Below are 14532 nucleotides of genomic sequence, written 5' to 3' on the forward strand. Positions count from 1 at the left end.
CAGAATCACTCACAAAACCTGCCCGAAGCCCAAGAAGTGGCACGACTCGAGTGGCCCGAATCTGGGTGTGGCGGTTCTGTTCGGTTTATCGTGATTTGTTGAGTTGTGATAGCAATAGATATCCTTGGGCTGCAGATGTGCCTTTATTGACTAAAAATTGAGAACAGCGCAACCCAACTCGTGGAATTGAAAGAGCTCTCATTAAGAGTATCCATTAATCTTACCTTGCGCGTGTGTGACATTTATTGTTCAATTCAATCCAACCTTGGAATGACTACAAGGTTGGACCACTAAAGCTATGTAGAACCACGGGTGGTTCCCGACGGCCCGCCTGGTAAGGCAAACCGATTGGAACCTGTGCTGGGTCGGAGGTCCTGACTATAGAGTGTTCGGGTAGAGTCTGTGCTTCAATACTCTTAGTGCAGTAACAACACGGGTGGGATCCTCATGAGCTCGGGCAAAAATCCATTCTTGGCAGTGGGAGAGGTGTCCAGGCCTTCAATTCAGATCGCGCCTGGATTGAAACTCCATTGATATGGTCTCTGACTTAATATCATTCTATTTCAAATGTGACCCAAAAGTACATGCTAAATGTATTCCAACACTGCAACCTTATACAAACGAATTCCCATCCATGTTCATACAAAAATGGTCTACAGCTATTGGGTAGATATGAGTGGATGTCTATTTCGATCAGAAGTGTATGACCTCATGGACGGAATACGCTAGGTAGTCAGCGAAAGAGCATTCATTCCGTCGGTGGAACAGAAACTCAAGTCAGATTTGGTTGATGATGATATGCAGATTGAAATCGATATAAGTAGTAAATTGCACAGGTTCAAAAGACCTGCAGTAATATATACTCGGATACCTAGGTCCGTAGATATCCTGTCTCCTCCTCCATAGGTAAATCATTTGAGTCATCCCGTCATCTTCGCGGCTAAGATCAACCTTACCTCTTATGTCAGGCTCCACATGCCCCAACCTTGTCTAAGACTCAAGTGTAAATAACAGGTAAGTTGGCCAGCGTTTGTTCGATCATAGCCTCTGAGCACCATATATGCAGGCCGGTTGCAAGGCGAGCAATTCGAAGCCCGGATCTGACAAAGTCATAATTTATTGGAAATGGGATGAGCGTGCTGCACCTATATGTAAATGAAGTTTGTAACGTAGTATGACTTGGACATGAAATTCCCCCTCACAGTGAGCTGCAGAGGTGCATCGAGAAATTGGCTCGACGGAAACCGCCTTCAATGGCACGGAAGGATCGGAGAGTCGCAACTTACAAGGTCCAAATGTGTGCTGAGTAGTACTAGTAACGGTACTGTTAGTCTGCCAGTCTCAAGCCGGGGCTTGATGTACTTTGGCTGTTCACAGCCCGGAACAGGCTGACCCGTGAATGCGTTCTGGCCATCGATCGAGAGCGATGTCTGTTCTGGCATTCACAGTAAGTACTAAGTACTAACCATAGTTAAAGTACATAGTACTCCCATGATCCCATCACTTCTGCTCAGTAAATCCTATTCCCTATGATCAACGGAAGAAAAGGAGGTGGCAAGTATATCTTGCAGTTATTAGGGGATTCACCCCAGTGTCCATGTTTTTGAACGAAGCGAATGGGTGCGGTGGTGGCGAGTGGTGATCGATGATGCTTGTGACACTGGAACAATCCGCATGTGGCTTAATTTGATGTGTGATGCCTCTTTACCGACCAACTACGGTATAGAGGCGGATAAAGATTGCCGATCGAATTCCGGGCCTGATGTGTAGTAACCAATGAGCCGCGGCATCAGAAAAGCCTTTCACCAGAGCTGTCTTGACCCCCTACGGCACTGTAGTCTGTACTACAGAAGAGGTCGCCACTCCCTTCATCTGAATCATTTGAACAGATCAGTCCCAGGGTATGCAGTGGATCAGCCTGTGTGGATTTAGTGTCTAATGACCGTCAATGGACCAGCGGTCAACCGTTGAGAGCGATAAAACGGCGGTCATTCTGCATGCTTAGGTGAATGCTTCAAACCCTACATGTCTGCATCAAGTGGTTGGATATTTGCCGCGACATCGGATGCATCCAGTTTTTGAATAGTGGGTCGAAAACGAGAAAAAGACGAGTCTCATTTGCTTCGCATAGAGGCCCATAACTTACTCATGTGATCTTATCGTATACAGAGTCTAGGTACCTAGTGAGACTACTACTACAATACTGAATACACTAATACAGTACCAAGTAATGTTCCTTGAAGTCAGTCGTAATTCCACTTGTACGATTGGGGAACGCCCTAGTTAGTAGTTACACCTACCTCATGGAGTCGCATAGCCTTAAATTTCCTGGGCTACTAGGCTGCTGTATCGCTATATAGCTTTATCATATTCCAGGACATGGACGAGTAGAATGATTCTGCTTGGCGCTTGAAAGTGGACCTTGAAAATGTAGCCATCATCTCCAACAACAATCTTTTTGTAATGAGCAGCTCGCCTGTCAGTGTCACACTGCTAATCATGTAGTGGCCAACACATACCGGGCTCATCTGTCAACATGCGCTTGATTGGTAGGTCACTGACATAGTAGTATATGACTAGATGTACTGTGAGCAATCATTGCCAGAAACATCTGCTTACCTCCGTCCTGTGGTGAAGTCCTATACATCCCCGGGCTCTTGGTTCCGCTGGAACTCCCACTCCCATCAGGTGATTTCCCAGCCAACTTCTGCCGCCCCAGCGACATCCAACTTGATCTCTTGTTCAACCTTGCTGCGTTCATTCCCCTCCCCCCCTCCCCCAGTCCCTTGAGCTGCGGAGGAGAAGTAGCATGCAGCCATGCACAACATCCTTTCTGAGTGTCACTGCTGCTCCTGAGTGTTCTGGTCTTGTTAATTTTAAACCGACGGGGCCCAGAGTGGAGTTGACAGGGGATAGTCGCCCTCCCTTGGAGTCCGTCTGAGTTCTGACTGGTCTCATCGCCTGCACCCGGACTCCAACGGCTCCTGCACGAAGCTCCACCGGCTGCCAGAGAAGCTCCCAACGAGGTTGACCTCTTGCGGTTCGATTGTGGTTCCTATCCCAGCTCCACTCGAACCACGACGAGCAGAACCATCTGTCCTAGCGCGACCCCCCACTTTGTTGCCCCTAACGGCTCCGCAAGCTCTAGTAAGCTCTGTAAGCTTCGCCTGGCGACGCCTGCACAGCTGGTGGCTCGAGCTGGCATGATGATTTGTGCTTATCATTCACGGTTCAACGTCTGTAAGTGCCGCCTCGGTGCAGATGGACAGTGGATATGCTGATATGCCGATATGCTGAATGCGATTTGAGCACGATACTGGACATCTGCACCCCTAAATTGCCCAAGCTATGATCAGTGCGCCCACCTCAAAAGACGGGCTGGCGTTCTTGTTGAGTGATCCTGGTCCGACAGTTGTGACAGTGACAGCGACGATAGGTAGTCGTGTCCTTTGCACAATGCAGTAATACACCCCGCACCCACAGTCAGTGGACCAGGCCTGCAGTTTTGTTGGCATCCCCTACTCCATGGATCGGCCTGAATCTCTTGTCCGCTTGCCCCCCTCGCTGACCACCACGGCTGAAGCCCTCGAGGTGCGAAGCGAATGCCAGCTACCAATTACCACAGCAGCTTGGAAAGCGGCCGCCGACCAGACTGGGAAGCTCTGCACGAACTCCTCGCTAGTGAAAAGTACCGACCGTACTTCACTCCTTGGAGGTTCATCCGGGAGCAGGTACCCACGTAGTTCCCGAGGTTCCTGATTCTGCTGGTCGGGCTAAACCTGATCGGTGTGCCTCGTGTTTCAAAGTTTCAGGAGTTCCCCAGTCAGTCGAGATTAAATGGACATTCGTGCTCGATTCGGGATCCCAGACTGCGAGCTTTTGCAGCGGTCTTGCCGTCCCGTCCACTGCCTCCTTTCCCCACAAGCGGTGCCTCTCGTCCTCTGGCTCCGCCGGTTCCTGACGCTCCCAAGTCTGCCAGACTCCCAGACTCCCAGTCCCAGTCCCAGTCCCAGTCCCAGTCCCAGTCGCCAGCCCCTAATTGCATCGTGCTTCGTGATCTCCTCCTTTCTCCTCTTCATTCTCTCTTTCTCCCATTCTCTCCTTCTCTCCATCTCCCTCTCTTCTTGTGTCCCTCCTGGCTCCCTCTTTCTCTCTGTCTCATTGCTCGCGCTCCATGGCATTCGGCCGGAACTAGTCGAACATCTCTGTGGAAAACGGTGTGGTCGGGCTCTTTTTCTCGCCTCCGTAGTATACGGTCCGCCTGTATACCCATTTTTGCGCCGCTCCCATTGATGGCCTGCATGACCCTCGACCAGTTGTGATTTCAGATTGGAGACAACGCCCCCTCCCCGACCTCGTGCTGGATCCTTTCCACATCGGGTGATATTCGTCGTGTTAAATTTTTTTTTTACCACTTCGACTCGCTGGCCCTCCCCCCGGTCCGCCTCGCTCCTTTCGACTCTCGTTATCATTTGCTCCATCTCTCTCTCTCCTGAACCTCTTTCACCTCTTCCACATTCGGAGTCGACCCAACGACCGGGCCCCCAGTCACACCAATTCTTGATAACCTTCTTTTGAACTCGACCGACCGTCGCATTGTCTCAAGTACTATATTTTGGTGTTCTTGATACTCGTCAATCGCTTCTCCCGTCACACCTCACTCCCCTCCCCACTTTTAGGTATCGTGATCCGGGGTTCTCTCGAGCACGGCAAGTGAAGCTTTCGTCCAGGCTCACCACCCACTTCTTACCGCCACGATGGGTCCATCATTAAGGGACCATGGATCCTTCGTCCGCCCATCGACGCGCGATCGCCCAACAACCCGCGGCGAAGGGGAGAACTCATTGGTAGTCCCCAGTCGCACTTCCTCGCTGCACTCGCGCATTACTCAACCCATTCCTTCTACCCTCAGCATGAAGCCCACGCAGCGGACGCCCAAGACCCTCACCCATGCCTACATGGTGTGTGGTGTCGGTCGTGAGCCCTCGCAATGGGTGAAAGCACCCACGCCCGACCAGGGCAAGATTGGCCACATGAAAGGTGCCGTGGGGCAATTCTGGTTGCCCGAAATCCTCGGCAGCAGCCCTCGTCTGGAGCAAGACAATGAAATTGCGCGATCGCTGCACTCGGCTATGAGGGTATGACCTCCCCCCCCTTTGTTTTGTTGTGTGTTCTTGACTCTTGCGCTTGCTTTGCTCTCCGACTCTCGCTTGAGCTATGCTCTCCGTGAACTATCATTGGAGAACACGATTCCTTCTGATCCCCTCCCCCCCTCTTCAGTCAGGAACGTCAATTCATCCAAATCTGATGTTTTAATGGCCCTGCATCTTACGCAGGATTGAGGTGCATCAGACCCAAACGTAGAGCTGGAAAAACTGACCTCCCACTCTTGCAGGCATGCTTCCCTCACGATGTCGAAATCTGTACAGGCAAGAGCCAACCCCATTGTGGTCATCATGCCTTTGTCTTGCAACAAGATTCCTCCCATACTCTATACGGCATCGCGTTGCGCGTGTGGTCTCGAGCGGATGAGAAGCGGGCGGAAACCATTCGCGAGTTGCGCAAGAAGACCGAACCAGACTTTTACGACAACCCGGACGAGACCTACTGGATCCCCTACTGCCTGAGCTTCTTGTCCCGCTACCCGCTGTACGATCTACTGGGCGACTACCTGAGGGGGATGTGGATTCACTGGAACAAGGCCACGAACCTCTTTCACGCAGAAGAGGTGTCTCGGATCCTCAGCTTCCCGGCACCCCGATTGAACGATCTGGTCCGCATCGACATGAAGGACTACGCCCTCTGCTACCAATTCCCCTCCTCCCCGACCGGATTTCAGAACTTCTCAATGTGGCCGCTCTTCAACTGCCTGTCCATCCCCAACATCGTCGGCGTCATCGAGGCAGCTGTCTCGCCTACACGTCGTATCATTTTCGTCTCACACTATCCCGCCATGCTGACGGTCGCCGCCGAGACCATCCGATACTGTGTCCGCGTCTACGAGTGGAGTGGCCTGTACGTTCCTGTGGTGCACGCCCGCCATGTGAAAGAACTCGTGCAGGAGCCCGGTCCATATATCTTGGGTATCACTGCCGAATGTCGCACTCTCTTCAATGCTCCATCAGACGCTCTGGTCGTGGATCTGGATCGCAACTTTGTCCTGACGTCGAGTCCACCCAATGTATTGAATCAAGGGCAGCGCACCAAATTTATCACTCGCCTCACTCAAGCCCTCAACGGAGACGTTTCCCCCTCCGGGGTACCCAATCACTTGCGGTCAGCTTACGCTGGTGGCAAGCTGATTCCTGCCGGTCAAATCATCGTCATGCGTGGTGAGGTCGAGAGTGTTCAAGACCCGGAGTGGTGGAACCAGGACGCAGTGATGGGAGTGATGGATCATGTTTGCGAGAAGCTGGGCCGTAACACCGGTGTCAAGGCCATCTTTGGCGGGTCGGTCAAGAAGCCCCTGATGACCAAGGTTTCCATGCGCCATCTCAATGAGATTGTTCGCGAGCGCAACCAATACTCACGCGATGCTATGGAGGCCTGGCAAGACTTCATCAATTTGAAGGGCCGTATGGATACTGAGCTTAGCAAGGTCACGAAGCGCAACAACTTCTTGGTCGAAGAGCTCGAGACTTGGAAGCAGCAATTCCTCAAATTCCAGGCCTTTGCGGAGCAGCTAACGAAGGAGACTTCGGAGCTCAAGGTCAAGATTGAGAACCACAAGCGTGAAACCCGCCGCCTCACTGGACTGATTGATCAGCAGAAGGACGACGTGGCTCGATTGACGCTGCGCCTTTCCGGCACCGAGAAGCAGCGTGATGACGCCCTGGAGGCACTGGTCCTTCAGCAAGAAATCGCCGAGGAGCTGGAACGTGAGCGCAAGCGCAATCAGAAAGAGATCTCGGCTCTCACCCACACCAATTCGACCTTGTCTCGCCAGCGCGACGACGCCCAGCGGGTGGTCCTCCACCTGCGCAGCCTGATAAATGGCCAGAGCCACCACATGGAGCACATTGTTCGTTCCATCGGAAGCAACTCGGAGATTACTGAAATGGTCGAGCAGGGTTACGATGATGCACCCGAAGAGATGAGCGAGCGCGAGCGGGAGCCGCGTGAGGATACATTGGTGGAGTCGAGCAGCAAGCAGAGCACGCTGAGAAAGTCTACATCGGTAAATAACATGAGACCCGAGCTCGAGCAGCATTTGCTGAATATTGGCAAGGACCACAAGTCACTTGCTCGCCTTAGCGTTACCGACGTGGCGGATCGCTATCTCCGCGACAAGACCGACGCCATCGCAGACATTATTCGTAACATTAGCGACCAGTGCGCCGCCGCCGTCGAGGGATTGCACCTCGCCCAGGATGCTGAAGATGAGGACGACGACGTGCATTACTCCGTCAAGGATGGCGGTGATCGGCTCGGCTCGGAATATGATGGACTCACTACCCGGGCCACGAGTGAAGTGAGTGACCTGGACAACAATTCTCTCCACCCGGACAATCGTCACTCGAGTATTCCCCCGACCCCGGATCTGGTTCACAACCGGTCAAGCACGTCCATGTCCATGATCAGCAGCTCCACATTCCCCGAGCGAGCGAGCATGCAGTACAATGGTCCTAGTGAGATCCCCACCAGAATCGTGGAAGATGACGATGAGCATGCCCATGAAACCGAGAACATGGACGATCAGGCGACCGAGACCGGTACCCTTTCCAAACAAGCTAGTGAGGATCTTATGCGGCCCCAAAGCACAAGGGTGGTCTCATGATATCCTGGCCATTGATTCTAAAAGCCCTTTGTTTTTGATGACCACTTGGCAATGCTTGATCAGGAACAACATTTTGTTGGAAGTTTGTCGGCTCAATCCTACCTTATATTGGCGTGTTCTTTGTTCAAATCGGTGTCTTCTCTTTGTCTCTCCTCTTCGTTAATCTTCAACTTGCACTGGCACCCCGATCTTGATTCTGTGGCGATATGATGCCATTTTCCTCTCTACTACCCTCTTCTTCGAGATTCTTGTTTGTGGGTTCGACCTCGATACTTCTATTTCCCGTCCTTTGATTGTTCTGACTATCTTTCCTTATCCCTTTCCGCCCGCTTCCACATCATCTGGCAAGCATATCGCAGCAGTCTTGCGCTCTTGTCCGTTGGCTCGACCCTGGAAGGTCTTGTGTGATCTACTCCTTGATGGTTGTTCCCTTTGGAGCCGGACCGGCTTGCCGGCTTTGGCCTTCTTGATTCTCTTTCCTTTCTATCAACCCCGTTCATCCCACCTATGAGTGTATTTACCCGCTCGCAGCCAGTATCTTGCGGCGTGCGTGATCGTTTCACTCTGCACCTTGTGAATTTCTTATTTACCTCACAAGATCCCCATTCCCCCCAAACAACCACCGTGTGCTACGCACCTTTTTCTTTATTTCTGATCTGTGGACGAATTGGTCGACCCAGATTTATCGAGTTCATAACATTATTCTATATATCCTAGCTGTTGAATGAAAGCTTGCCTGCATAAACTTGTCAGTATTTTTTCGAAGTTGGTGACCACTCCTTTTGCCTACTATAGAGGGGAATGCTCAAGGCAGTCTGATCTCACCAGACAGGTCGAGTCATAGAGGAATCAAACCATAACCACCAGCACGCACGTCCAGAGATCTCCCAGCCCGACCGTACAACACCTATCCGTAGGATGTCAAGAGGCACAGGTGAAGATCAAAAGGAGTGTATTATTGCAATGCAAAAGAGCCCGACTGTAAAGACTGTGCTGAACTCTCAATTCCCTTCTCCGATGGGTCTCCCGGATCCCATGAAGCCGTTCAATCCCTTGGTTGCTTGTTGTCTCCCTTGGGTTGTCAAGTTGATTGACTCCCTCCCGTCATGTCCAAACAGCCTCTCCCGACTGCAAGGCCACCATCAGGCACACGCACCTCAGCAGACTATCTGCTCTATGTACATGCAACCGGATTCCCTACTACACTACCTACTTAGTACCTAACAAACAGACACTGAGTCCATCCATAATCGGTAAGTGCAAGCTGAGAAGTACCTATACGTAGAGGAGACCGTCCTTCACAAGCGGAAGTCAAGCACTTTTTCGAATTGTAGGTTGGATTTCTTTCATACTTCATGCAACACACAACACTGTCTGCCTTTACAGAAAAATTGCCCATCACTAGGCAAGCTTTCCAGGCACCACTGGATGGCCCGCGCTCAAACCACCGCAAACAGCCCAAGCCTGCCCATTCACATAGCTACTCTCGTCACTTCCCAGGAACAACGCCACCCGCGCAACCTCGTCAGCCACAGCGCCGCGCTGCATCGGGTTCAGCTGGCCGATTTTGCGTTCAGTGCCACGCTTGCGGGCATGGTCAAAGACCGACTGTGTCATGCCTGTCTCAATGAGACCGGGACAAATGGCGTTGACGCGAATGCCTGTGCCGGTGAGTTGATAGGCGCAGGTCTGGGCAATGGAGACCACGGCAGCTTTGGAGGCAGAGTAGTCGGTTGAGCCGGCATTGGAGCGGAGACCGGCCACTGAGGCTGTAAGGATAATGGATCCGCCGGGATATGGCTTGCTGTCGGAAGTCACTTTCATGGCTGGTGCGGCATGTTTGGCAGCCAGGAAGACACTGTGGAAAATAGTCAGTTCACGAGTGCAAGAGTTATCGAACGCAGGGACCAGGCCAGGCAGTGCGTTTCCATTCCGAAGGAGGACTTGTCGCCTCAGAATCAGGAAGGCCTCACCCTAGAGCATTCGTCTTCATTGTCTGCATGAATCCATCGGCGTCAATTTCAGTGAAGATCTTAGGTTGGCCGACGATGCCAGCATTGGCAAAGAAGATATCTAGTCGGCCATACTTCGAGATCGCATCGTCCACGACGGCAATAACGGCTTTTTCGTCGCCTGCATCAAACTGTCGCACGTGGACATCCACGCCAGGATAGAGCGATTCCATTTCTCGCTTGTGTGTGGCTAGATGCGAGTCGGCATAGTCGCAAATGTAGACTGCCTTCGCGCCATTATTGGCATACTGATGGGCACTCGCACGCCCGATTCCATTGGGAGAATTTGCACCTTACAACACCATCAGTACTGCGAAAGACACATGTATCGCTCTGAGATTCCAAGTGAGACTTACCAGTGACGATCACAACTTTGTCTTGAGTACGACTAATTGGGTTTCAATCAGCGGGCCTGACAACAGCGTCGGCGTAGATGTTCGGGAGCCTCGCAGCTTGCAGGTCTTGCAGTGGGGCATTGGTCATATTGTCACTCACGGTCCAGCCGAGTTTCCTGCAATATGACGGATCTTAGGAATTCCCTCGAAGGAGCCTTCCTCTGGAATCCCCTCGACTAATTGCTTGCTGAGAGCCTGGAGTCGTTGGCGAGCTGCTAAACCCGACGACATGTTGTTCTAATATTGTTTTGACGGATTGCCACGGTAAAGATATGAGAATGTGCCTTGCTTTAGGTATTGTTGAATTAGGATGACTCAGGATTCTGGTTTTGACCGAGTGTCCTTTTACTGGAGGGGTAGATTCTGGGGAAAATTGTCATTAAATACAAGGCTCTGCTGAGGAAGAAGCTGAGCCGAGCTGCTCTCAGCCCGCATGGCTATCTCTTCTCCACTCGGTTATGCAGAGAGCCGAGGCCTCGGCCATAGCGCTCACTACAAAACAGTGCAAACATGCCCCTTTCGATCAGACTATAATTTTTGAGTCCCTTACTCTCACGTGATCACGCGGCTCCTATCGCCCTTCCCTAAAGCCACACGTGATTATCACGTCATGTGTTGCTGCTTGTTTCAGGCGAAAATAGCTCTTGTGCTTGGGCATCGACATGTTGAATTTCTTTGACATCTCTTTGCAGAAGTCGCCGTTGGTGTACGATCACGAATTGGAGCTTCTATCATCAGCATAGTTGAGTTCCTTGCATTGATAGCGCGGGAGATCTCCCTTCATTCCCCAGCTCCACGCAGATCTCCTGGCAATACTTTAATGCCCAAAAACGAGCGGGTGAGAGAAGGGAAAAAAGTTTAACGAACCCGCAGTAGCGAGGCAAAGAAAGCTGAAGAACAACGCTTCTCGGACTTCCTTTTTGTCCTCTTTCTCTGACCCATTTTGGCCAACTGGTGTCGAATCTCATAGGGAGAATTCATGAAGATCCCCAGAACGTGTTCCGGACCTGTACGCCTGTCACTCCTTATCGAGCCATGGCGGAGCCCGATATTTCACCTCAACGCCGGTCCTCCTCTCAAGCGTCTTCGGCCTCGAGCAGGAGTCAAAAAGCGCGATCACTGCGATACAAAGTACAAAAGCGTCACTCGGCTTCCTCTAATGCGCCCACCGATCTGACCTCGTTCCCTTCCCTCTCGCCACCGGATCACTCTCCCACACTGACACGGGGCTTGACAAATACTATGCTCATGGGTGGTGATGAAGCATCAGAAAGCATAAATGATAATTTACGGGGTCGCAAAGCTACTATCGCAAGTTTGACGTCAAGGCCGTCGAATCGGGAGGGAGGGGGGCACTGTTCGCAGACTCGGTTCCCATGCGTGATATACCCGGCGCATTGCATTTGGCGGATGACGCGCATATTGAGCGCTTGATTGCTACGACCGGAGCGGTCACACTTGTCCGCCAGTTCGCCAGGGATTTGGCGCAAAGAGACGCGGAAATTTCCTCTCTTCGCCAGCGCGCTGATGCTAGGGAGCGCGAACTCAAGCGCATGCTGCGAGAAGTTTCAGTTTCCAACCAGGACATCGAACGTCGCCTCTACCAGCTGGAAAATTCTGGTGAGGACCGTACCTCAGACGCCGAGGGCGGCGCTCATGGTGATAATGCTGGGCTGAACGGATTGATGTCACAGGCCATGGCGGATGCGGTTGGCTCTCAGCTTGAAACCGAAGCCGGCGATGATTCTTTGGATCTGCAAGCTACCATTCGAGCGGGGCAAAGGTCGGAGAATAGTGACTCTCGAGCCGGTCGCCATTTTAATGTCGACCTTGACAACAACCGAAGGTCACAAGGCTCCATACGCGGCTGGCAGGGATACTTCTTCGGCTCCACAAACACTAGTCGAAAGACAAGCCGTGCGAGTAGCATTATGAGTGACATGCACGAGCCCGGCGAGGAAGTATCCTCGGAGCGCATGCGCGTGCCCAGCAATCCCTCTATTCGGCGCAAGGCTCTTGACGAGCAGCTGTTCCAACCACCCGGTTCAATGGCAAATGAAATTTTGAATCGGCGAGCAACGAGTGGTTCGAATGCGGCCGATGACGCGAGCATTCATTCGCGAAAATCTTCACGTTCATTTGGCTCTTGGACGATCAAGTTATTTGCAGGCAACACGCAACCCAAGGACACAAGTGATTCCGAAAGCAACCGCCATCGAGCGCAATCTGATTCTCTTGATAGAGACAAGGCAGCAGGGACTAGCTCATCTGCTGCCGCAGCCAGGGGTGGATTGTCTGCGATTGCGGCACTCAAGAGAATTAACAGTAATTCTAACGTCCCCACCACTTCAGGTGGGCGCAACACACCTCTCAACGGTACAGTGCGGACCAACCAATTGCGCAAAGCTCCTGTCGGTTCTCCGTCCCAAGGGCTACCGGCTGAGACTACCGATAGAAGTTCGACTACCCTTGGGCCCGTGGAAATGGACGCCATTCTACCACTTGAGTCGAGACCTCCGTCTTTGACTCCGATCTACAACAATCGTCAAATCGGCGAGTATCTGACAGATCGATTTGGCTTCATTTATGATCAACAGCGGAAGAGGCGTCAGCGAGAAGCAAATACAGCCAAGAACCTCAAATCACGTCGCAGCATGGGAGAGACTCTGGGCAATCATCGCGCAGACTCTCCGGAGGCGTTAGAGGTCGATGGTCTTCCTCAACTCGGTCCGGGTACCTGGATGACTGGAGAGAGCGTAAGCTCCCCTCCGGCTTCCCCAGACGAGGACAATGAAAGTGGTGCGACGGGCTCTAAGAAATGGCAAGATTATCTGAAAATGCCAACACGGCCGACGGAGCTCTTGTCTCACACCCCTTCAGCTGGTCCCATCATTTCTTTAACGACAGGTGCAGACAGCCGCTCATCCGGGTCATCGGTGTCTGTGGACAAGGAAAGCGCTGCCCCTGTGATAACAATCGCCAAGCCCTCAGCATCGACCTCTACTGTCGTAGCCGATCGCCCTGAGTTTTCCGGGGCTAATTCGGATGAGCTGGGCATGTCTGCTGCCAACAGAGCTAACAACGCCGAGGTTGAGCCTGTGAAGATATTGTTGGAGCAACTGACTGAGCTTCACGACTCATTGCAGCGTGATCGAACCATCCGATGGAACGAGTTCCTCCGCAAAGTTCGTGCGGAGCGAAGGAAGGAAGGAGAAGCTGCGGCTGCGTCGTCAGCGGCCACTGATCGTTCATTTGCGGCCGTAGACATGCCTGAGACGTCTCTGGCAGACGGCGAGGTGATTGGAATTGCTGGTCTCGGTAATAAAGGCAAGGTCGGTCGTGCCAAATGGCGGGAATTTCGTGTGCTGGTCCTTGGAGGTGTCCCCGTTGCTTTGCGCGCCAAAGTCTGGTCCGAGTGTAGCGGTGCGTCTGCGATGCGGATTCCGGGCTATTACGACGAGCTGGTTCGTGGCATCGGTGGTAGCGAGCCGGACTCTTCGATTGTTGCCCAAATCGACATGGATATCCGCCGCACATTGACGGACAATGTCTTCTTCAGGAAAGGGCCCGGTGTGGACAAGTTGAAGGAGGTCCTCCTCGCATACTCGCGTCGGAACCCCGAAGTCGGCTACTGTCAAGGCATGAATCTTATTGCGGCATCTCTGCTTCTGATCCTGCCGACAGCCGAAGACGCCTTTTGGATACTGACATCGATGATTGAAGTGATTCTACCTGGACATTACTACGACCATGGTCTTCTCGCGTCGCGCGCGGATCAGGTCGTCCTTCGGCAGTATATCTCAGAGCTTCTACCCAAGTTGTCGGCACACCTGGAAGATTTGGGAATTGAGTTGGAGGCACTCACTTTCCAATGGTTCCTTTCGCTATTCACCGACTGTCTCTCAGCAGAAGCCTTGTATCGCGTCTGGGACGTTGTTCTGTGTCTCAACGTAACGAGCGCCGTCTCTGCGAGCTCTGCCTCAGCAGCAGCGCCAACTTCGTCAACCTCGGGTGCGAAAGAAGGGACTGATAAGTCCGGACCAGCTTCTGACGATTCAGCCTCTGGCAGTGGTGGAGGAAGTACATTCCTCTTCCAAGTGGCTTTGGCACTTCTCAAGCTCAATGAGCCACAGCTACTGACGAGTTGCACTACTCCAGCCGCACTCTACACGTACATCAATCACCAGATGACCAATCATGCCATCAGTATTGATGGTCTGATTCAAGCCAGTGAAGCGCTTCGAAATGTTGTCCGTCGCGAGGACGTAGTTGCTCGCCGCGCAATTGCCTTGCAAGAAATGCAGAGCTTCGGCGGTGCTCCGTCCTAAATCGGGAGGCACAGATTTTC

At 52.4% G+C, this 14532-nt stretch overlaps 4 protein-coding genes across 4 annotated transcripts; 2 read left to right on the forward strand and 2 right to left on the reverse strand.

Moving 5' to 3' along the window:
- Positions 1 to 3823: 3823 nt before the first annotated feature.
- N7539_003396 (uncharacterized protein) lies at positions 3824 to 4045 on the reverse strand (the record flags this gene model as incomplete). Its single annotated transcript, XM_056932998.1, has 1 exon — positions 3824 to 4045. The coding sequence occupies one exon, from the start codon at positions 4043 to 4045 to the stop codon at positions 3824 to 3826; it is 222 nt and encodes a 73-aa protein (XP_056790539.1).
- Positions 4046 to 4757: 712 nt separating this feature from the next.
- N7539_003397 (DENN (AEX-3) domain protein) lies at positions 4758 to 7777 on the forward strand (the record flags this gene model as incomplete). Its single annotated transcript, XM_056932999.1, has 2 exons — positions 4758 to 5138; positions 5396 to 7777. 2 exons carry the CDS (start codon positions 4758 to 4760, stop codon positions 7775 to 7777), a joined length of 2763 nt encoding a protein of 920 aa, XP_056790540.1.
- Positions 7778 to 9178: 1401 nt separating this feature from the next.
- N7539_003398 (SDR family NAD(P)-dependent oxidoreductase) lies at positions 9179 to 10415 on the reverse strand (the record flags this gene model as incomplete). Its single annotated transcript, XM_056933000.1, has 4 exons — positions 9179 to 9635; positions 9751 to 10081; positions 10146 to 10177; positions 10285 to 10415. The coding sequence occupies 4 exons, from the start codon at positions 10413 to 10415 to the stop codon at positions 9179 to 9181; spliced, it is 951 nt and encodes a 316-aa protein (XP_056790541.1).
- Positions 10416 to 11560: 1145 nt separating this feature from the next.
- N7539_003399 (TBC domain-containing protein) lies at positions 11561 to 14512 on the forward strand (the record flags this gene model as incomplete). The annotated part of the gene is made up of 1 exon (XM_056933001.1): positions 11561 to 14512. One exon carries the CDS (start codon positions 11561 to 11563, stop codon positions 14510 to 14512), a length of 2952 nt encoding a protein of 983 aa, XP_056790542.1.
- Between the last annotated feature and the right edge of the window lie 20 nt (positions 14513 to 14532).

This window comes from Penicillium diatomitis (genome assembly GCF_028827545.1).
Source record: "Penicillium diatomitis strain IBT 30728 chromosome Unknown utg000004l_segment0_segment0, whole genome shotgun sequence".
In the NCBI taxonomy this organism is placed as follows: Eukaryota; Fungi; Ascomycota; class Eurotiomycetes; order Eurotiales; family Aspergillaceae; genus Penicillium; species Penicillium diatomitis.